Source organism: Photinus pyralis, unplaced genomic scaffold (assembly GCF_008802855.1).
Source record: "Photinus pyralis isolate 1611_PpyrPB1 unplaced genomic scaffold, Ppyr1.3 Ppyr1.4_LG7, whole genome shotgun sequence".
Lineage (NCBI taxonomy): Eukaryota > Metazoa > Arthropoda > Insecta > Coleoptera > Lampyridae > Photinus > Photinus pyralis.
Window position 1 is genome coordinate 31,837,857 of NW_022170738.1, and position 24,970 is coordinate 31,862,826.

A 24,970-nucleotide genomic window follows, 5' to 3' on the forward strand; every position below is an offset into this window, starting at 1 on the left:
TTTCAACAGAATATCTATTTGAAACTTCCACAGAGAGTAACCCTCTGAATCCTTAAGTTTTTCTATGGAGTTCAGCTCATTTTGTTGTTCCGCCATTGTTCCAGTTTGTGACATCTGTCGTTATTTTTCAACTGCAAGGCACCAACTTCCAAGCTAATCCTTTTTTAGTTATTCAAGTTCTCCAACCACACTCTGCTACCATGTGAAAATTGTACCCTGGATCTTATCTTGATACAACCATACTCAAAATCAAAGATATTGAATAATATTGACAAGCTTTTTAATTTGTTTATAGAATACACTACTTCAATTATTTTATAACATTCACTCCTTGATACTTATACAAAGTTTGTACAGAACACTTTTCAACAGTTTGCAGATGGTACAATGCACTCTTTCCGGTTGTCTTAGGTCGTTGTTAGAATTCGAACGATCTAAGTTTCTTTTACAATCACGTGCAAAATGTCCTCGCTGATTGCATTTTCTACATCGGTACTTAGTCCTTTCCGCAATTTTAAATGCAATAGCTTCCACTGGAATGTCATCAGGTTTCGATAGCGATTATGCTAATGATCTAGAAAGTAGACGTAGCACTACTGGATATGTTTCCTTAATGGAACACCAATAAGCTGGTGTTCAATACGGCAACCCATCGTAGCACTCTCATCTACGGAAGCTGAATTCATAAGTGCAGCTGAAGCTCTGAAGGAAGTTTTATTTTTGAAAGCCTTGATTGAAGAGTTGATAGGCGAAAATTTAAAAATTAAATTTCAAATTGATAACACGAGCACAATAGCACTAATAAAAAATGGGAAGTTTAATCAGCGCAGCAAACACATTGATGTGCGGTATTATTTCATTTGTGAAAAATTAAGTGAAGGTGTATTTGATTTGATACATTGTCCCACCGAATATCAAATAGCCGCGACATACTTACTAAGCCATTATTGCCAATTAAATTTAAACGGTTTAGGGATGTGTTAATGAACTGAAAGTGATGAACATTGTTGTGCAAAGTTTGAGGGAAGGTGTTGAAAAGTGTTCTGTACAAACTTTGTATAAGTATCAAGGAGTGAATGTTATATAAAATAATTGAAGTAGTTGTATTCTATAAACAAATTAAAAAGCTTGTCAATATTATTCAATATCTTTGATTTTGAGTATGGTTGTATCAAGATAAGATCCAGGGTACAACTTTCACAGGAAGCAAGCAAGTTATGGACCAAAAAGCTCATTCAAGAGGTGGGGACGTGGACAACACGTAGGGACGGGCAGCTACCGTATGAACTCGCTGAAATCCTCGCAGGAGATGATGCCTGGGTGTTGTTCTCTTGAAGGTATGTCAAAAAGGGCACTTGAGCCGTCCGAGGACTACCTATGCTTCGGAATTAACAAGAACCACGGGCATCGGTAACAATACGTTCAGATAGTTGTAAAGGAAATTAACTCGGGTACGCAAAACCAGCGCTTTTACCAAATTTTAAAAGCCCCCCTCTCTAGTGACGTAGTACCCTACGTACGTCAATCCAATAAAAGGGCTACTCGTAAAACCATGAAGATACGGCAATAATTTGCAATTGATCGGTTCGAGTTTAGCAGTATTCCTAACAAAATTCCCGCATGTACCACGTGGAATACAAAATGATCGTACTCACGTAATCAATCAAGACCCACATAAAGCCTTCGCCACTTGAACGTTGCAATTAGAACCATATGGTTTTTCACTGTTTAAACTGCTTGACTCGACCTCAAAGCGTGCTTGCTTACCTTAGTATGAATGATTTTCGAAAAAGGAAGTGACAATTAATGCGCCCTTATCAGCAAAACAAAATACGTGCACAACTTTGATTAATAGAATGGTGTTCGAACGGAACTTGTCTCTCCAAATATAGCGCAACGCAATGTTTTGCACTTTGGACCCCAACGCTTTCGCGGTAATAATTTATTTTTACTAAAAAAACGGTACTCCGATAATACAACGGAAATATCTGCGTACGTCTTTGAAAGATTCACTTCCCACTATGTTTACGGTTAAAAAAATAAATCCGCCAGCCAATTGTCACCGTTACGCAGTGATGTTCTCCTTCTTTTATTTATTTATTTATTATTTATTATCCCTCTCTTGTTCTGGGCCCTCAACAGGCTTGCGCCCAATTACAGAGTGACCCGCATAATGCTTTTTAGAGGTGCCTCTGCAGAAGGTCTCAAGTTGTTCTTTACTACTCCGGTATTTACCTTACGAATTAGGAAAACTGCAGGAAAACCTAATTCGGAGTATTATGAATTCCTTATATTTAGTTATTTATTGATAGTCCCTCTCTTGTTCTGGGCCTTCAACAGGCTTTCGCCTAATTGCAGAGTGACCCGCATAATGCATCCCAACTCGTAACAAATTTAGAAGGCATCCACGTCAATAAACTCGTCAAAATAGCGGCAGAGTAGTAGTTACTTGCAGCGTTCGCACTAAAATACAATGTACGATACCGCGGCAAATGATTGTTTCGTAGTCTATTCACCGATGTGAATAGCACGGGGTAACATTTTCGGTGTGATGTGCCTTTCTGTTTATCTAGTCGCGTGTCGATATATTGCTGTGGCCCCACGTTGGGCGCCAAATAAATAATGCTGTGCGCAATGGCGTGCGGATACTATACCATCTACAAAACGCCTGACTCTAGCTCAAATAAATCAAAAATTGAAACTTAAAATTCCTCGTATATATCCGGCACTTGCTATAATCAATTACACAATTGTTTACACCAGAGATTAATCTTGGTCACAAATAGAAAAAAAAATCCGTACATGAGAACTCTATCTCGATCGAACAACGGATTCAAATAAACACACAACTAATTAATTGGTAAAGGCAAACGAATTTATTTCGATACTTATGCACAATAAATAACCAAGAAAAACCTGAAATAAAGAGGGTACTAAGCCCGTTACATTTACCTCGCACGCAGATGGCCGACACAAACAAACAAAAAAAGCTTTAAAATTAGTTACAGTTTTTCAAATAATAATCCCTTAATCTGGTCGCGCGATTTTCCGCCGCACGAAGCATTGATATAAAAACGCTCACTGAATGCTTTAGGAAACTTCACCACTTTTCTACTCTATTGAAACATTAACACCACAAACTAGCTTAATTTACACAATTTCTAATTTTTAATGCGGTGGCTGTTCAAACGGGTAACACTTCGACTTTTATTACACAAAAGAACCTTCTAACAGGGTCTCGTTATGCTTTACAAACTGCAGTTTCAAAAACGTTTCCTAAACCGACAGACCACATGCTTCTGCTCTGATTAAACCAACATCGACGAAGTTTTGTTTTTAAACAAACAGGAATACCAATTGCTTGGTAAAATCAGCGTACAAAGAAACATACGTTCTTTAACCCGTCGGCGTCCTGACTTGAACAGCGGTACGTCATGATAGTAATCTTAGGCTCACTACACCCCCTTTCTTCCTTATTTTCGCTATTTAAGGTAAACAACCACCATGAAGTAGCATCAAACTCCTAATTCCTCTCCATTTTCAATATATAACTAAACAGAACGCGACGCGTGGCGCCATTTACCCCGAAACTAATACCTAAAAGAATCGTCCACCTGTCTTTTCGTTATCTCTTCTAATAGCGATAAAGCACACGTGCACTAATTAAATTAGGTCTAATAAGTTTCTTATCGCAAAACGAAGAGATCATACTTTTACACCCTAGATACCTTCTAATTAAATAAACAAACACGCGAAGGATAAAATTTAAACAAACAATTAAGCAATGAAAAACAAAACTAACAATTGACAAATATACCCTAAAATAACAAGTTTCGATAAAACACACCAACTGCTTCAGATTAAAACTAAATTAAAACATTTACACATACAGGATGGGCCGTTCCTATCTTCGGCATTATTTCAACCTAAAGAACATTTCCTATTTAACCAGTTAACGATTAGTCGATTACTACAGATACAATAAAATATTTTTTGTACTCATTGAATGGAAAGATAATGTTTCCAAGCATCCTCGATGCACGGGAAAACGACTTTCCCGCATCGCGGTGTTTTTTAGTTTCCGCTGGAGAGAAGGGGTTTGCGCGTTCTTCGGTTGGTAGTACTTATTGAAGTCAACGAACGTCATGTCATGGTTAACTGTCATCTGCTGTAAAATCAATTAAACCGTTGGTGCGATTAATCGGAAACAGACGTACACTAAGTTTTACGTAAATATATAAACAAGAACTTATAACGCAATCAAATTATTTTTCAGAATTGGAACTCAAGAAAAAGTAAAATTTATTGTTAAAACGTCTTAAAATGTGACCAGTGATATTCTGCAACTATTCGCATATGCAGTTTAAGGAAGCACATATTAACACACACAAAGCTTCCAAGGATTTTAAATGTAACGAGTGTATTTACGCAACTCACGATATTCAGTGCAAACGATGCAATGCCGTGACCAGTAGTAGCACTCATTGCAAAGGCAAAATATGTATTAACCAAAGATGTGGAAGTTTTAAATGTGACCAGTGCATTATTAAAAGTGGGCAGTTACAAAATTATGTTACCAACCAAACATATGATTGTGTTACCAACTCATGATTAAAAAAAAGCTAATTTACAAAACTTTATTAATTTTGACCTTTTTTTACGTAATTCGTTACAAAAAATATTGTACCTAACTCTTTCGGAAAGAATTTTCCCGCATTCGCACTAAATGCAGCACTCCCTACGGTCGTGCTGCAAACAAAGTGCTCATGCGGGAAAATTAACTTACCGAACTTGTTAGGTAAATAACTATTTCAGTTTAATACAAAGTAAAGAAAATTAATTCCTGGTTCAGATTCACAATTGGGCCCGACCGGATTATAGGATCTTTTTATAAACTTCTTTTTTCGTTGATGTCGCACTCTGCTATTTCGTGTACCATGCCGATGTACTTACATTTTTACATTCTGTAAATATCGAATTTTTACATAATTCCTGGTAAACTTTTACACAAAGTGTAATTTTACGTAGTAAATGGTAAGTTACTTCTTTCTGGTAAAAATGAATATCATACACTCTTCTCCTTCTCTTATTTATGGGCACCAACTCGCCTACTCCAAACAGTCAACAGAAAGGCTTAAGTCTTTTAGCTTTTCGGCAATGACTACCAAACCAATTTTGGATAATTGCGTTCAAATTAAAACCACATTCTTGCGAAGGTGGGCGGTTTCAATTGTGGTCCATATTACGACTTTTAAATGGATTCTCGTTTTCATTCTTCGGAAAAATATATCACGGGTCTGGAAAAGGGTAGACATTAGATATACATAATGTGGCATATACATTTTTTTGGACAAACAGATTGGGTTCGGTGTGAATTGCTTTATTTTTTTATTATGAAAGTGTGCAGATTCAGTTCGCTAAAGTTGCTTACAAGGAATCATGGTGAACGATTTCTAATATAAAAATAACAGGTACTTACGAGTGAAAATCAATAACTACTTAAACGTCCGTTTTGGTTTTGATGGCGTCCATTGAACTTTTTCAATATTTGATTTTACTTCCTTATTTCCTTTAGTAATAAAATCCATAAGGAAACTTATTTCGTATGTTTGGTCGTATCTTTATTGTTTCCAGGGCGCCTTGTTAGTGTTTTCAAATGGCACTGTGTGTGTAATAATAACGGTCAAATTATATCGTTAATATAGCGACATATGGTAGAAATTGTTGTTACACGTGACCGTAAATGTGTCGAACAAGCTTATTTTAATGGAACTACAAAGAAGCGCGTATAACAGTAATGGCTTTAGTTTTTCGTATTTGTCTTTTCGCCTGAAATGGAGATTGCTACCAAATTCGGTCGGCGGAATCGCTTTTATTGGAATAGGGTCGTTTACATTGTTATTCCTTGCAGTCATGGCCAATATTTTTACTTAGAAGTTGGCATTTGGTTCGAAAAGTTCGTTATATCGAAAACGTTGCCAAGTTTGAAGAAATCACGTCTATTGCTAAGATTCCTGTTGACGTATGCGCGCCCTTTTTCCTCCTGAGATTTTCAGAGCACTCATAATTTAGTGGCAAAGAAGGGCGAATACATTTCCTTTTTAAATTTAAAAAAATACTAGAAATCTGCACGTAACTCAGTACTCTGTAGACCAATTCAACCAATTACCGCCCTCTGTCGGCAACAGTTCAAAGCTGAACCATAGCTGTCCTACAGAACCGCGTTTATTGAACGGTTTGATTTGATAGAAAAGAAGTTTCATTCAAGTGAAATTTATGTCGACCACTGACGTAGAAAGTCAATACACTCTGTTTCAGTGCAACAAATCATGAATAGTAAAAAGGCGCGGCTGTAGTAAAGCAATTTTAAATTAATTGAAGTTTACATCACAGATCAACGCTTTTCAAATTAAATAAATTAAATAGCAGTAGAACGTGATCTGGAAAGTGTGTTGTATTGATTGTATTAATAATTAAATTTTCTGTACCGTTTACTGTTATGGGTGTCATTTGCAGTCAATTACAAATTCGCTATTAAGTATCTGTGTCACAAAAATACTTTTATGTACGACTGCTTGATAATGCAGTGATTACAGTCGCAATTAGTAGCCATAATTTGCAATATTATGACCTAGTCCATAATGATAAAGTAAAACGACCGCCTGTCAATGTGACAGTCGTACTTATAGGTATCAATCCAAGGTAAATTCAAGTATTTTAGAAATGCTTGACATCTGTTGTCAATGATATATAGATTTTATCGTTTATTGAATTTCATGAAATTTTCTTTTTTAAGGGTTGTTGTAGTCGTACATAAAGCTTTGTATATATACCGGTCCATAAATAGGCTTTATAGGGACTCGCCTTGTTTATTTGTGCCTCGCTCGCAAGCTTGCTCGGCTAAATAAACGGCTCGTCCATAAATACCCAGTTTATGTACTTGATTTATAAATAGCTAGTAAGGTGTATGTAGTAATGTAATTTTATTTGACATTGTTTCTGGTGTTCGACACCAAATTGGTACCTACAGAATCAACCACTATCTATTTTATCTATCTAATACATCGTTATTCGATATTAATTTAATTAGGTAGATGAATCAATTGATGATATAATTAGCTATTCGTTTTTATGAAAATGTCTCCGCACGGATGATTCTAGTTGTACTTTTGCGGTAGATATTTACGTTTACAAATAAATAATCGAAAAATGTCTATAATGTTCTCGAATTCTAAGAGAGACCTGGGTATTGGCATTTACTGGCAATTACACTGGAATCTTTTCGAACAAAATGACTCACAACTCACATAAGTCGAGACCGACAGGCGCTAGATAAAAGGTTGCATCCATGTAATGTCCTTTACAATATGTATTAAATGGGGTGGTATTGTGGTAACGCGACACGGGATTTAATACCTCGTTTAATACTGTTAAATCCGCAACGTGCAAATAATTTGCTACTCTCGAGGCGCTGACTTTGAAGTTTAATTATACGTTGATATATTTTTCTCTATTTTTGTTACACAAAATTTGTTCATTCGCTTTTTATACTAGAATCTTAAAAAATGATGGTGCGTATTAATAAAAGAAAATTAATAACAATGATATTATTAATAACAATGATATTACCATAGGCTATCACTACGGATCAAAAATTGTTATGGACTTCAGAAATTATTATATTGTGAAGGAAGTAGATAGTGAAAACAGCCGGAGGGAAGTTGGGGGGAGAGTCGTACACTGCAAAGTTATACGTTGCGTTTCATCAAAGTTTGGTTTTTAAGACTACTATGAACATTCATTATCAATATCTTCTAGGCTTGATTTTTACATGACCATCATCGCCATTCAGATTTATTACAAAAAGTCCTATGACGACATATATTTGAAGTTCATTCATCTTTAAAATATTACGATGTTGTATTTCCTCGCGTTTAAAATTTAGGCTATTGTTTGTATTTATCATACTTATTTCTTCTCTAAAAATCCTTTGAAGGTCATCATTCATCAAACTTTGGTTCACGCGTTTACTGAACACGCACTTCGGGTTTTTCGTATTCACGCAATTTCTCTTTTCAATTGGAAACCATTAAAACTTTTCCTGCACACGGATTTACACGTGCTGTTCTATCGGGGCTCGACGCAAATTGTCCCGCTGCTTACGCTGAATTCTTTACACAAACTAAAATCCGTTTTGCAACTTATAGATGGTCGGCTTTAACTCTTAATCACTCGACGTAAACGGTATCGCGTCTTAACGCGCATTACCCCACGGCTCTCTGCCAACAACCTAATTCCCACTACTTTTCTTTTTTAATCCACGCCCATTCCGTGACTCAAACCTTGTTTAACTGTAAAACTACGTTGTTTTTTTAACTTTATACGGGGTTGATCGAAAATTTAAGTAAATATTATTTTTTAATCAAGGTGGCCATGAATAGACCGAAATCGTTTTTTTATATAGATTACCGCAAAAATTCATTTTGCTTAATTTATCCCATTACAAGGATTACACACAATTTTGAAATTAGTTTTTTTACGAATACAAATAGTAATAATAAGTATTTGATCAAATGCTTCATAAAGAAAAATGTTGAACAGATAGGTCTATCTGATAAAATTTACTTCATTTGTACAGATCTGATAATGCTTTTGAGACGCTTCTATTGCATCTGATGCATGTGGTCACTATTAAATTTTCCTATCGTCCAAGCTTCGGGGCAAAAGTTGGCGGACAGATCTGGTCCGTAACTTTTAATTATTGCTGTATCTGTTCAGCGATTTAGGTGGGTGAATGAACAATTTTGAAAACATACTAGAAGGTAGATACATCAAGTCAATCGTTGATAATTCATGGAAATATCGATTTCACTACATGTCATCTTCAGGCTTAGCTACAAATAAGCATGTACTATCTTGAATATTCCAGGATTCCCGATATACATCGTGGCGCCATGAAACATTAGTCATCGACGATATAGAACGAAGGCTGATATAACGCAATCTCTTTGGGAAATATGACGTGTTTGTTCGAGAATATTCTATAATAATCGGAAGCGTCCGGAAACGTTCGAGAACTTTTGAGAAAGAGAGGCGATTGTTGTACCTTTTTTTACACAAGAGGAATCACCCATATCCAAAAATAAGGAAATTTTAATTTGAAATAAAAGTTAACTTGGTCTACTTTACTAAAATGTTTAGTTTACTAGTATACCTTGTTCAATCATATATTTTACATCGTGAAAAATGAATAAACGACTCTCTTTAATAATGTAAAAATACAATATGGAATCCCTCTAACAAAAGAAAGTTGATATTCATATCTCAGTAAACGCCATCTTGAATTTAATTTTCACATCATTTTTGCATTAAACTTTTTCATAGCGGTTATAATTATACTATTTTTTCGTTTTGTAAATCGGCGCATTCAAGGTATTCGACTTTACCAGTAGATAGACATGTCTCGTCCAGACGATATATTTTGCCTTTGTGAGTACCTACTCCCCTGCGACAAATCGTTTTCGAGATATTCGCTCTTAAAGTTTGGACATCACCAATGGATACTCGAATGGATATACATATACGCCCCAATCGCCCTTTATGAGCCGACAATCCGCTATAAGTAATTATAACCGATCACGATAAGGAGTCAACGAGGAGGACTATGGTTGGTAGAAATTGATTCCTTCCCCCCAGAGACCTTTTATTAGAGTACCATGAAGGATAAAACCAGACCCCCTCCTCGAATTCCGCATTCTGATAAGGGTTAAGAAAGAAGGGCGGCAGTTGGTAGAAAACAGTTCTTTTTGTTGAGACCTTTAATTAAAATACCATGAAAGGGAACCTCAATTTCTTCGTGTAACGATCTATTTATCTGTACAAAGGAAAATTAGTTATGGCATAAATCTTCTTATAAGTAAGAAACTTAATATTGCGCAGTCTGCGCATGCGCACACTGCACTGTTAATGTAACTTGTTTTAGATTAAATTGCTTTTTAAAACCCCGTTTAGGAGTAATTAAGGGTTAATATGTGTAAACTTAATATGAATCACAATGCTTTTGTATACGTAGTTAGTCTCCAAATACCCCTAAGTACTGTTTACCCACTCATATGCATGTTATTACTTTTTTTTTTATTGCTGTAACGGTATTTCTAACTTCACACGGCATCGTTTGAGAGTATTTTTGCTAAAAATGCGGGTTTCGTAATCGGCTGTAAAGATTTTTCATTAGCGATATGGTATTGTGTAGTAAATTAAGTAAATTATCTTTTTCCCTCAAAATGTTAATTAATATCAAAATCAACGTAAGAAATTTTTATGTGTACCCTCCGCGTTCATTTCGCCCTTATTAAGTTAGAATATGGTATTTTCCGAAATCAGCCATAAGTAATTTTTCGATTAAATCCAAAATTATTGGGAAGACTTTACACGTGCATTAAATAGTAATGGAAAAATGCTGTTTTCCATTTCAGTTCGATCTAATTGTGGTATTTACGGGTATTTATCACATCGGTCCGATTACGATCTCAACACGTGCTCTCGATGTTCTCGCTGTAACACACAAAAGTGTGTTCTCGTGTTTCACCTGTCTGGCGTTGTAACTCAACCCCTATAACTACCTACAGACACCAAGGCTTGCAGCGTTGTACCGTTGTAGTAACATTTGCGAATGCTATTCAGGAGGTTGTGGGTTCGACTCCCGTCTGTGAGGGGGTTTCTCAGGGGGGTTTCCTCAGACGTATGTAGCTTGGCACAATGTGCGTCTACGAGGCGAATGCTGGAGGTCGATCCATTCCTAAACTTTACTCATCCTGGAAAGCTCGAGCAGTCCGTCTCCGATGTCCCTGTAGTCATGGGTGTTGGAGTAGTGAAACACGTTGGGATTTAGCTTGGGGTTCTCGCTTACGTTTTTACTCCTGTTCAGCTTGTTAAAAAAATGTTGCGCTTTCTTTGTCATGTGATAATCACGCTTTCTGTAATTCCAATGTACAATTTTACACGGCTTAAGTACCAATAACTAAGCGGTGACATGTATACCAATATTGGAAGAGATACACTTCGAATAAGTAATAACTCATTTGTTTTCAGGTGAAACCGTTCCATCATCGCCATTACTTCCAGTAGCTACTCAACAAACTCCGGGACAATTACACGTTCCACATAATATTCCGCAGGGTCCACCTCCTGCATATCCAAATATTCCGTCGCTGTCCGCACACAGTCCACTACAGCATGCCCTGCAGCAGCAACTTTTACAAAATCCACAGTTCGTGCAGGCGAACGCCAATGCTAACAGTCACACGTCTGGTAAGTTTATTACTATATTATAATTACCTCCCCCGGCCGCGTCACGAATGGATTTAAACGGTTACAATTGTGCCAGTAGTTAGCATGCAGCGTACAATTACCGTCGAAATTAATAACACCGTTTTGAGAAAGCCATTAACCGTTCTCATTTTGTTGTACGCGCGTATGTAATTTGTGTCGTCATTTTCCGGACGGAGTAAAGCTTGCGGAACCATAAATGCATTTAATTCTAACGGTACACTATCAGTGCGGCGTTTTAAAGCACAGGGAAGTCTAGGTCAGTGTGGTTGGTATTCGTAGAGGGGTTACGACGCTAGGGACGCCAGGCGCCCCCGTAATGCCTCACTCTACCGTTAGACGCCGCTTTTGTCGTATCGCTGCAGGTTTTGTATGTATCTCTAATGATTGTGCCGTTGTCTCTTTGTGTTTGTGTACAACTAGGCCTATCTAATTTGTATATGTGAACGATGTGCTATTAGCCCCTTTCGGGGCAAATGGGGGGAGAGTTTATCGCCGCCGGGTCTTGGTCCACCGTAGTGCGGTTCGTGCTGAGACGGGGTTACCCGTCTAATCTCAATGATGGGCTATATTATGGGGTGCACCTGCTTTAAAGGTATGGAATACTTTATTTTTAATCGTCCTTAAATTGCTCATTAAAACGCTGCGAAAATAGCGTTCCGGATCAAAGTTTATTCTCGTATTGCTGCAGTCGTTTAAGATTTATTAATATTTAATTCTTAACCCATTACAATACAAAATTCATGTAAATCTGCATTGATTTTCATTTCAAGTTTCTTTGATAACTTTCTGATCCGTTTTAAGGGGTGAAACTGCGACTTTCGCTCGATGGGTATAAAAATAACTTCAAATGCAAAAAAAACCTCCCCAGTTTTCAAGTGTATAAGACTGTAAAATAAGGGACTAAAACTGTCATTTCTTGTAATAAATATTTTTAAGGGCAAGCACCCCGTTCTATATGCGATTTCGCAAAAAAAATTCTCCGCCTTCACATTACTGGTGCACGATGTAAGAATTTCATCAGACGCCCCTCTATTCGAAATGTGCCCGGAATTTAATCGGAACTAGTAAAACTGTCGAAAATTAGACGAGATAGCTTAATAAAAAACCAATAACGAAGCTTCCGAGAGAGCTTGTCGGTTTTCCTTAATGTACATTAATTGCACTGCCTCGGTTATATTCGATCCTAATTGGACAGGGAATTTCGAAAAGTGAGCGAGAAATAAAGTTCTCCCTTACGTTTTACCGAAGTTGCAAATAAAAGTTTTCGCTTCTTACAGAGATGGAAACAAACATACGTTCATTCAGAAGTAATTTTACTATTATTTCTTGTACGAGTTGGAAAAGACAAAGTTTGAAAATAAAAACTACATTTGGTTTTATCTCTTTTTTTCTGACGATGCTTGAAGTGAGACTGATATATTAATTATGTTGCCAAGGTTTGCTCAGTGTTTTTTTCGTATGTGCATCTTCTATACTCGTTCCTTTTCCTCTTCAGGGTGGTTGAGCTGGCCAACGAACAATATTCGTAGTTTAAAATTGTAGGCAAGTGGCGTTCCGCAAGGATTCATTTGAGGATCTCAAGTATTCAACATACTATGATGTTCACTGTCTATTTACTAATAGTAATTTTATAACTGCAAGTTACGTAGCAGATCGTACAGATCGAATTAACCAGTAAATGGGGCACTACGGACTGTGGTGAAGTAAGACAAGCGTTATACTAGACTCTAGAGCTGCAATTACCTTAAATCAACATCTGCAGGAATAGCTCCGGAACAATTATACTAATTATTTTTAATGTAAGAGATATTCCACAGGATTGCATGGCAAATTAAATCAAATCACAAATGAATGAGAGCAAGTGTAAGCACTTTCTCCGAAAAAGAAATAAATTGTAAAGGGCACGTGTCGCATTAAAAAAACTTACCTGCTTATTCGTTTTTAGTACAGCTACTAATGTTAATTTCTTACGACTGCTCCTTTGTAATCAGATAATGTAAATGTTTGTTATTTTTATTACTCAGCTTCGCTTCGGCCTGAATACTTACTCATACTCGCCAAACACTCGCTTTCTGGACTTGTATAAGTATTCTTTGGCTGAAAGTTGTAATATTATAGTCCAGATGTTGGAAAGTTTTCAACAGAATGGGAACTAAGGTAAAAGCAAATGGCAAGAACATCAAAAATAGGTTGACTTATTTTTTTTTGTGGTAGGTGGCGGTGAGCGAGTATCCGATTTCGTCAATTCTAAACTGAGTAGGTTCACATCTTTAATCCAGACTATGACTTTTCTATACGAGAAATGTGGCTTCTATGGTTTTATACTGCATTCATTATAAGAAGGTAGTAGATGGCGCTGTGTTTGAAGATAAACACACACAGGAAAAATATAAAACGGCACCAAATGATTGTAAAGTAGAAATATTCAGCACTAATGAGCTAATGACACTTCGGCAGTTAAATTGCCAACATAAACTACCACCTTACAAAATTCACCAGTCGTTTTATGTTTCATTGTAATACTGAACTCATGTTTTAACCAATCACAGTGAAGGTCAAAGCTTCCCTATGCTGTCTACCGCTACCTTCTCGTATGATTTGACAAATTTATGTATTTTTTTATACATTTTTAAGTGAGTGAGAGTAGAAAACGGACACCATGCGCCATCTTGAATTCTGTAACGTCGCATGGTCGTGGCTTTGGGTTCGGGTTTTTATGGTGGCCTGGTGATTTCCATTCAAGATAAATGTTACAGAAGATAGTCAGGATGCCAAAAGGGCACATTTAAATTTGTTTAGCTTAATTCCAATTGATCATATCTCAAATTATCAAAATCGGATGAGTACTTTTGGAGATGCCAATTTATTTTTTTAAATTTTACAAAAAAGAACATTTGGTTTTTCTTTCTGAAAAATTTAAAATGAATAATTTGCCATTTTTTAAGAGTATCGTTGCCTTTTTGGGATCTTCTAAACTTCAACCGATTGTGATACAATTTGAGACATTATGAATGGAAACTAAGTTAAATATGATTCCTAATGCAAAAGTGCCCTTTTTGTATTCTAACTCTTCATCCTGTCGGGAAATCTCTTCAGCAAGGGCACGAATGCTGTGCCGGCGAAATCGCAGAGTACGACCTTGCACGATAAAACAAGGCCACCCTCTTAGTTATGTAACCGGAAATCCCCAGATTACCACCTTACACCGCAAAACAAGTGATATAACCGCAACTCATGTTGGAAGGCGCTGTTATGGCCACTTTCTCCGTCCGTTCGAGGTCTTTAAATATTTTGAAAACGGTAGTAGTTAAGTACGGTAACGAGAGCATTTATTTAGGTTAAATTTTTTCGGAAGTTTCCCGTTGAATTATGCGGACGAAACGAGTCAAGGTTTCAAGAACATTCCACCAAACAAACATTACTCATGTTCAAGTTTTTATTTTGTCATATTGTAATAGCAGCAAGCTTCCCCCACTTCTCCCACGTTTGGCAATGAATTATTTGTTCTAAATCGCGTTTGTAGCCTCGTTGTCTGGCTTTGGTTTTGAATTACACGCTAGGAATCGGTCGTGTTAAATTACTTTTGCAGTTCTGCTAATTACCTAAGTACAGTTTGGTAAAAATGAGCTGATATTGCAGAATACGAAGTCAGTATACAGCCCGGCAAACTGGTTTGAACCAATGAAAATTAATAAAATGCCGCCGCCTTTACTATTCCACTTTTCAGTAGGCTTTAAAAAAAATTACGTCTGCCGTTAGATTAGGGCATTCGCTCTTTGGCAGTCGAGTTAATTAGAAGAGTAGTCGTCCACTTTGTTAGAATAAGGTCCACGTTAGGTTAACCGAGTTTGGAAAAATAGTTTAAGTAAATTCTCTGCCAAAAGTGGCGCTTTTTGACGATGTTGATTCCTTCTTAGAGTTTCCACTGTATAAATTATCTGCATTCTGCAACCATGTTTTACTTGAGGGATTAAGTACTGCCTTTGCAGAAACCATCCCAATAAGATAAACTACATCAGTGAGTCACGTGCGGCAACTTTCATTTGTGCTTCTAATAACTGCCAGTAATTACCGCTCGCATTAGTCTCGTAATGAATCGACATAAAAGCCGTCACAAAATAGAATTTTTGTAAAATAATGGCTTCCGTATAAATATGATGGTTGAACTGGACACGAAATCCAAACCGTTGAAAACACGTGCTGTTCGTTAATGCAACATAAAGTTTTTAATTTGCGAAGGGAAATTTATCAGGCTGCTGATATTTAGATTTGGTATTGTAATGGAGTTCGTTTCTGTGGTTGTGTATTTTGCTGTTATTGCGCTGTATGTACATATCATAAAGCTGTGGTTTTCTTTTTTATTAGAGTTATTGATTATGGATTTGTTTTAAATTATTCTACTTGTTCTGTAGACTGTGGACGTTTTAATCTGTTTCTGAGTGATTTTGGAGCAAAACTATTATCTATACCTATGCAGAAGTAGTATTTGCTTTGGAGTCAGTGATTAATAAATTTAAATTAAATTAATTTATAATATTTCATATTTGCTAATATTCACAAAAGACACCATCCAATGCACAAAACCGTCCTTCGATATCAGCAAAATTGAAGAACTAGTTTAAATGACAAGTGCGGAGAATGTAATTTGTCTTTCTGGAATATTGGAAAATGTGCTATAACTAGTATATGGTCTTTTGCGCCAAAGATGACCTTTACGTCACTAGTTTGTGGACAAATTTCCAACTATTTCCAATGGCTACCATCTCTTTCTCGGCCGCGTGTTTATATGTGATAGACAATAAATAACTTGTTTGAAATTGATTCACAAAATAGTCATCTTTGTTGCAATCGGCTTTAAAACAAAATGCCAATTAGAATTGATGTTCTGTTCACTATTATAACATCGTACGATAAAATGTACCCCTCTATAATTTTCAAACGTAAATGGCGTGTGTTAATTCTGTAAATGTGTAGGGATTTTTTTCTACTCTAACTATATTTAAAGTTATTGTAGAGGATGATCTCTTATAATTTAGAACAATGGCCTATTATACACCGATTTGTATGGACGATTCGTTGTCGGTCAAAATTTTGCTTTTGTAATAAAATGACTTTAGTAATCTTCAACTAGATGCTGATGCAATTAATGATCACTTTGTTTTAAATACGCCAGATTTACCTATTGATCAGGAAGTTCTGAATCACTACAAATTTAATTGCGTTGTGCAGTCTAAGCTTAATTTTAATCTTGTTGATCAAGAAGCTATTCTCAAAATTATAAATTCGCTTCAAGGCAATTCGATGGGTATTGATGGCATCAATCTGGAGATGATTAAGTTATGCTGCCCATATATTGTACCTTACCTCACCCACATTGTTAATTGTTGTTTAGCTGATTCTATTTTTCCGGAAGAGTGGAAAATTGCTTTAGTTACACCGGTTCCGAAAGTCAAAGCACCCGAGATGATGAATGATTTTAGACCGATCAGCATCTTACCGACGATCTCAAAAATTCTCGAGCGTGTCGTTAACTCCCAAATTATCACTCATTTAGAACTGAACTCTCTTATCCCAGTTACACAGTCTGGCTTTAGATCATCCCATAGCTGTAGTACGGCCCTCTTACATATCGTTGACGATATTTTATCTTCAATAGATTCTGGAAATAGTTGTGTACTTGCACTGTTAGATTTTAGCAAGGCTTTTGACACCATTAACCATTCGATGCTACTAGCAATATTTAATTATATTGGGTTTGGGGATAGTGCGATAAACTTATTCTCTATTTAAAACACAGATCTCAGATGGTAAAGTGCAATAACAACATATCCGAACCACGAGCCGTTTTTAAAGGTGTACCACAAGGTTCAATATTGGGTCCTACATTGTTCCTAATCTATACAAGTGCTCTGTGTAAACAATTGAAGCATTGTAACATTCATATGTATGCGGACGACACGCAGATTTACTACTCATTTTGTCATACTGAACTACACGAGGCTTTTGAGAAAATCAACTACGACTTGAAAGTTACCCGTGATTTTTGCCAAAAACATGCTTTGCAGCTTAATCCCGCTAAGTGTAATGCCATGTTATTTAGTAATAAGTTAACAAAATCCCAAATGCCCAGAATGCACATTAATAATCTGGCCATCCCATTTGTGGATAAATGTAAGAATCTAGGCGTAATTCTTTACACATCCCTTAGGTTTAGACCTCACGTTACAATGTGCATTCAGAGAGCATTTTTGAACTTGAGATTATTGTTTCCCCATAAATTCTATTTGAGTACTTCAATTAAGTTAATGTTATGCAACTCTCTGGTGGTATCACATTTTGCTCACTGTTCCCCGGTTTACTCATCCTGTATTACCCATGATACAACGCATAGTATTCAACGTGTTCAGAATTCTTGTCTCCGCTTTGTATACGGAATCTCTAAATATGACCACATTACCAACTCGTCAGTTCAAAAAACAATTGTTTAACCTTTTATTTCACTCTTTAATTTGATTTCGTGTTACTGTTGATTATTCCTGTTCGTATTGTCTTTTATCTTTCAATCTGTTCATTCATCATTTTACTATACTTAGTAAGTAGTTATTCTAAAATAATTTTATTTTCTTTCGCTGTTTTGCTCTGTACAAATATTCTCTGTTTTGTCATGGTGTAGATGGAAGAGTAGCGTTTTGCTGAATCTATGCCATGAGGTTCTAAAAAAAATTTTTTTTTTTTGGAATAAATATGATTATTATTATTTTGTTTAGTGAACGTAAACTGAATTATTGATTCTTATAGAGTATTAATTCCGGTTTTAGTATACGATTTTAGTGTCAGACATTGCAACCGCAATATTTATTTGCCACGCTATTCACTATCCTAGAAAAGCTTCTTTCGAGCTTAAAAAGCCGTTACAGAGTTCAAAGGTAATTTTTTTACGATGATTTTCTTGATATAACGTTTAATTACATATTGGACCAGAACAAGGATTTCTTGATGTTTTTCATTTTAATCACATAAACCATACAAATTATTTTACAACGTGTTAAATTTAATTAATATTTATCTTCTTTAATCACATAGAGAGAGAGGGAGAGAGAGAACTCTTACATTCGATTCCTACACCATGAGCAGCGTAAGCGTCTTTTTCTTTCGTACGGAACAATGCACCGTACACACACTCAAAGCACGCTACTTAAAATTGCGACAACTATGAGTCTTGACCAATTTTTTTTACCCTATACCATCGTATTTGCAAATGTAATTCACTTTATTTTTATATAAATTTTAATTGGTAACACATGAGCGTAAGTATACACCCCCAATTTACCTGCTTATGCCTGATATGTAGAAAATCCAACGGCGTCTTGTCCCTTATATGTCATGCTCTTATTTTATATTGATTTCGTTTGGTTTACAGATGTACGTAAAGTTAAAAAAATAGTAATTACATTACTTTTAATTAAGGGTAGGGTTTCTTTGGCGATCCATTTGCAATGTGTATGTTTACTTATCAAGATAAGAAATGTATTTCACTCGGTAAACAGATGGGCAAAGATTGAACTTATGTTTGATCCTGTACCATTTTATCTGGTCGTTCACGATAAGGAGTTTTGTCAGGCGAAATTTAATTAACGCACGTGTTCTGGTGCTGATAAGGAGACGCAGATGTTTCGAAGAACTGCGCGTTTCATATTGGAGAGGTGGGGACGTTTGGCGCGTTCTGTCGTAATTGACAAATTATTTGAAAATTCGTGAGGAAGGAGTTTGCTGCGGTTGTTAGGTTTCGCGACGATAAAAGAGCGTGTACATTTTTTACGTTAAATTACGGGCAGTCGGCCCTATTTCTTTGTTGCAGAAGCAAGTTAACCAAAGATTATTAAGAAAAAAAAATTGTTAAGTAATTTTAAAATTTCTTATTTTATTTGTCGACCTCTTGCGTGCGGGGTAATATGTCCCAAACAAGCTTTGTAAGCTTTCCTTTCTTTCAGGGATTTTGCTTTAAACTTTGCATGGCGGAAGTTGAAAAGTTATTAATTTTTTTAAAAGATTGTGTCTATTAGATATCTTAGAAATAGTAGCAGTCCGTTTAGGGGTATTAGAATTCTTGCCCTTTGGATTTCGGTGCCCTCTTTAGAAACGTTCTTTGAAATCATGTAAACATTTAGGCTTCCTTCCATATTAACCAGGCAATATAATCAGAATCGTTTAGCAACAAAAGGTTGGCAACATCGTAAATGTTTCCGAATAGCAGCATATTTTGTATTTGTTGTGACTCAATTTGAAGAGATTTTTTTAAACAAACATTTTCTCACTGCAACTTTTTCTTCTCTACAAGCTGGCATAATTTTAAGTTTTTTTTGGGACCATCATCAACTTTATTTATTTAAATGCGGACCTGCATTTTTCATTTTATATGTATTTTGAAGCAGCTTGTCTTTAAAAAAAATCAAAAATGTTTCTGCGTCTCCCTGATCCTGGGAATACTCGCTACTCCTCGGCTCGTTTTACAACATTACTCTCACCTTTCGTGTTGTCCACTTTTATTTCATGGCGGCATCTTATATTTTTGTGAAAATTTTACTTTATTGTCAATTTCAGAGTGGTAGCGTTTAGTAACTAAGCAAGTACAGAATGACGAGCTTTTTCCAAATACAAAATAAAAAATACAGATCCGTATTTAACAAAAAAATTTGATTTACCGAAACGTTGGACTTAAAATCTAATCATGCTAGCTTGTAAGGGGAGGAAAAGCATGTGGAATTTTTTCACTTTCTAAGGAGCGTTAGTTTCGGTCCCAGGGGTTTCCGAGATCCCTTGAATTTGGGACACCCTGTACACACATTTGATAGTGCTTAGATGTACAATTTGAAAAGAAGAATCGTTTTGTCGCATTACAGTCAGATCTTACATAAGCCTCTTTTAAGACTGTGCAAGCGAATCGTTTTCCAAGTGCTCTCTTACTAAACTCAAAGATCTCTACTTTTATTGACATGGGGGTATTAATGAACGCGTGCTCATAAAACGTAATGGAATTGCTACTGCTCTATTTTCACAGAGGAATCGATAGAAACGAAGTTTATGACGTAAAGTACTCAAAATACTGCAGTTTTTTTTAATGATACCTGTTGAAACTGGAACGTTTAGTTTATACTTTCATAATCAATAAAATCAAGCACGGACCCAGAAAAATCGCTACAGAAGCAACTAGCAGTCTCCCGAAGGATGTAAGTAAGAGTTATGTCGAGATGAACGAGAGGACTCGTATTGATCGCGTCCCAACTGAAGGGGTCACAAGGAACACATTACTGGATTTCTTATACCCTACGTGCTTTCAAATGGCGCAATTATTTCTCGTATACCTGCCAAACGTGTAAAATCCGTATCTATCTAATTACACTCTAATTTATCTTGCACCACTTCATGCTAATAGTGATTTGAGTGGTAAATATATTGATTCAGTAGCATGCGAAGATAAACCCGAGTCGTCGTTTACAATCAACAAACATTGGGCCAGATAAAAGACGTAACGAATTGTTTGCCAAACGTTCAGATTTTTATAGCAAGCATCCCCGTAATGAACGCGATCTTTTCGTTTTACGCCCTTAATAAAAATCGAATAACTCGGTCAGTCCAGTGCATTTAATTTTAGTATTATATCTTGCGATGCTGGGAAATTATTGCATTCCATTTTTGTGATTTTGAAGTAATGAAGTACGTCGAAGAATGTGAAAAAGGACCAATCTACCGATGTAAAAATTAATTGAGATTAAATCTATAATCCACTTGACTATAACTCCGCCAGCTAAAGTGGGAGGATAAAAATATGCTGGCACCCGATTTTCCCTAAAGTGTTTTCTCTCACTCGATATCGTTTTATCGTTATAGTTGGTTACCTTTTCATTTTTGTTTTCGCTTCAGGATAGTAAGTGGTAACAGCTTTGTGAGAGGTTTCTAATATAAAACTGAATATGAAATAAATTCAATTTGGACTGCGATTTTATTTGACGTAATGGCCCATGTGTGCGACAAGATGTCTTATACTAAAAAGTGAAAGGGTCGCGACTATGTTCAGACCTGTTACGGGATGAAATTGTAATTTTTTCTTAACCCGTCAGCGAAAGGCAAGATAACTTTTTTGCTTTTTTGCAAGGATAAGTAACTATCCACCAAATAGCATGTACTGAGGGTTTAAACTGTGTTTTTATTCCCCGAGGGATGTTTAAACAACGTGACGAAGTTGAGTAGTTTAATATCTTGAAAGGGATCAAAAGCAGTTTAATCCTGCGTTATAGATATTTGTTTAATATCTACCATTGCAAAAAAGTAGGTAATAGGTAAAATGTCGCTGCGTGTAACATATTGGAAACGTCAGCAAAACTTTAGCTAATCATATCCAAGCCCCATGCTTCACCATTAACAAAGTTCTTAGTTTCAGAAAATAATGCAGGATTCACGAAGGTGCTACAATTAAACAAGTAAAAATAACGCGCATTTTTTTAAAAACCGAAATAGCTCAGTAAATTGTTGCGTTATAAGGTAGTAGCATACTATATTTTGGCTTTGGGGGTACTTTCCTCCGACAAAGCGTTTTCGAGATATTCGCTCGTAAAGTTTTGACATCACCAATATATGTATATTTCTTCCAGACGTCTCAATCGCCCTAGTACCATCCTCCGACAATCTGTTCTTGTGGTGTAAGGAATTTTATATCCGATCGCGATAAGGGGTGGAGGAGGAGGTTATGGGGTAGAAATTAATTCCTTTCGATGAGCCTTTTCATTAGAGTACTATGAAGGAGAAGCAGCCCCCCCCCCATTTCCTTTTGATAAGGGTGAGACCTTTCATTAGAATACCATGAAAGGTAGAACGTGTGTTCACCCCCCTCCCCTCCTTCTCGGAAAATATGCTAAAAAGCGATATCCTGAAATATAGTGTCCAGGACAAAACTTTACTCCCAATTGTCAAAGGAGATACCACATAATGTAAATCGTTATCCGTCTCCACACTACATCTTCCCCGAGGTTAAAATAATGTCGCCAAATTTTGCGATATCCAACTATCACGATCACACTGTAGATACGAAAGTTCTAAAGTGAAAATGATGACCCAAAATTTAGTGTTTATTTCGTACTTTTGCAAGATAGTAAGGTTTCCGAATTTATATGACATCCTTCATTTTGTGCGATTTTTATTATCATGCCATATAAGTTTTATAGCCAGATGGATGACGGATGTATAAAAAATATAATTCTGTACCGCCAACCTCACGTTGGATTCGCCCAAATCAAAATCCCGTTGTTACTTAAGTTTGTGCTCATTTTGTGCACGATACAAATTTTACATCCAAAGTCGATTGAGATATCAACAATTTAAATATTAAGGTGTTCATTTTGTGTGTCCGCAACAGGATTCAAATTTTACGCCCAAACGGCAAAGATGATGTCAAATTTAAATCTGTAATACTTAATTTCACAATACAACTTTAGGCTAAGATTGTCTAATGTCGGTAAATTTTGTGTTCCACACAGGATCACTAAACGATGATGCTTCAGAATTTCACTTCTTTGATTTAGACGCCACTGGCTTTGATTGAGTAACAAATGTAAAATTGGCTCTTTGATGGTGGAAAAACACCCTTTAACAGGTACTGAGAAATGCTTTAAATAAGCGATAACAACACTGCGGCCTTACTTCCGTAATCCGACTTACACATTCACTTTTATCACGACGACTTAAATCTCTTTAAACACTATCTAACTTTCTTCCGTAAAATTTACAATTAAACATGACTGGCTGCCTTTTCAACAAGCTTCGATAACGGCAAAACTGACACACACACATACACACACAACGCACATCAGACAAAAAGCCACGATTAACGTCTTGTTCGCTTATTTAAAGCATTCTTCCCTTTCCGGTTTCTTTTCTTTCTCTTTACTTCATTTTCTCCGCGTCTTCGTGTAAATTAAACATGCCTATGTGTTAAAAAACTTCTGCGATAACACGTGCTTATCTTGAAATTGAAGTAGCTCACGCAGCTATAACACCTCTTATCGCAACGACCGGAAATAACATAAGATAAACTAACAAAACATTTCACGCAATTAATTCCAGATGATTAGACCTAATCTTTTAATCACTCAATTCAAATTTACAAATACAAATTATGATAAACAAAACGATTATTTAAACAAATTCAAATGGAATGATTAACACTATATTTCATCTCATTTACCTAACGTTAAAAATAGTTGAAATTCACATACGGTTTGGCCCATCATTATCATAGGTGCTGAAACCAAATAAAACGTTCGAACGTTCGAATCTCCCAAAAAAACTAGATTTTGAGCAGTACGGTTAATGCTTCCGTAGCCCAAAACCGAATGCCCGAAAATATCTCTTAACTTAATCCTTATCTATCTTCTGAATTAGCTTTCAAAAGGTACACGAGATGGCCTAGTTCTAATTTCTTCTGTGGAGCACGCAAAACTAATAGGAATTGTCTACTATTATCGCCGACATGTTGGTGTCAACGATTTCTGGAACGCATTATAAGGTCAACACGCTACAGAATTTAAATACGCAGAACGAAATTGATCGCTAAACTTAAAATGTTAGCTGCGACTTCCACACAAATCTAAATTTACTAAAAGTTTATATTTCGACCACCCTGTATACTTTCTGCTATCAAACTTATAACAATACGCACCCCTAGCGAAATTCAACCTAACACTGTCTGATTGAAATGCGCCGTATGTAAATCTTTTACGATTATCCTTTTTTTGGGTCCAACTTAATTTTCTATTCACAAACTTTCACACATTATCTGTAGGCTTAAGAATTCTGATTCAACACGTTGATTATATCATGGTATCACAAAAAGAAACGGAGATTTTGAAATGTTCAAATGACATAATCATATCGAGCTACCTTTTGCAAACTTTCGGTGTATAAAAGTCGACAGATGTTCAACTTTGGCTTTGCTATTTCAATAACTAAAGATTGTCGGAGAAAGGAGCGAGGAGTTACATTTACATTTTACGCACACTTACCGTGATCCTTTAACTCTGTGGCAGTTTTGTCGCGATATTTCTTTATTATAAATGCATCAGATCCTATAAGGTTGGATAAGAATTTGAGAAGGGTCACTATTCCCTTGATAAGAATGGAATTGAAACGTAGGTATTCCATGAGATCTATTTTTTTCTTATAGATTAAGTTTGTATCGTGAATTTATCATTGTAAGCTGTTTGTAAAACAAATCGGAAAAGCTCGCGTAATGTTGGCTTCTCTTGCATGTGATAATTAAATTTGTTAGATAGTGTAACGGGATTAGTTAGTGTTTATTTCTCGTATATCTCGTAATCACGTGCCCATGCTAAATATAATCTTTATCTCAAATTATTCATCTTTATCACAATAAATTATTGGTACATTCTCCTTTTCAAAATATACACACACCTCTGAATGCTAAACAAAATTTTAATCCAACCAAAGGAATGCTATCACTGAAATCATTTATTTGGATTCGAATCTTATTCATAAATGTAACACATGCAAATGGTTCTCATAGGTCGATTTCTTTAGGAATACCAAAATTACTTCAAACAGATTTAATATGCAAATTCCCAAAAAT

General features: G+C 36.0%; 1 protein-coding gene across 1 annotated transcript in view; it reads left to right on the forward strand.

Moving 5' to 3' along the window:
- The window catches only part of LOC116176179 (phosphatase and actin regulator 1-like), a 51,630-nt gene extending 40,149 nt beyond the window's left edge, over positions 1-11,481 (forward strand). The window contains exons 4-5 of the mRNA XM_031494657.1: positions 11,092-11,310; positions 11,390-11,481. Coding sequence (XP_031350517.1) covers positions 11,092-11,310; positions 11,390-11,481 — 311 coding nt within the window. The remainder of the gene's footprint in view (positions 1-11,091; positions 11,311-11,389) is intronic.
- The last annotated feature ends 13,489 nt before the right edge of the window (positions 11,482-24,970 follow it).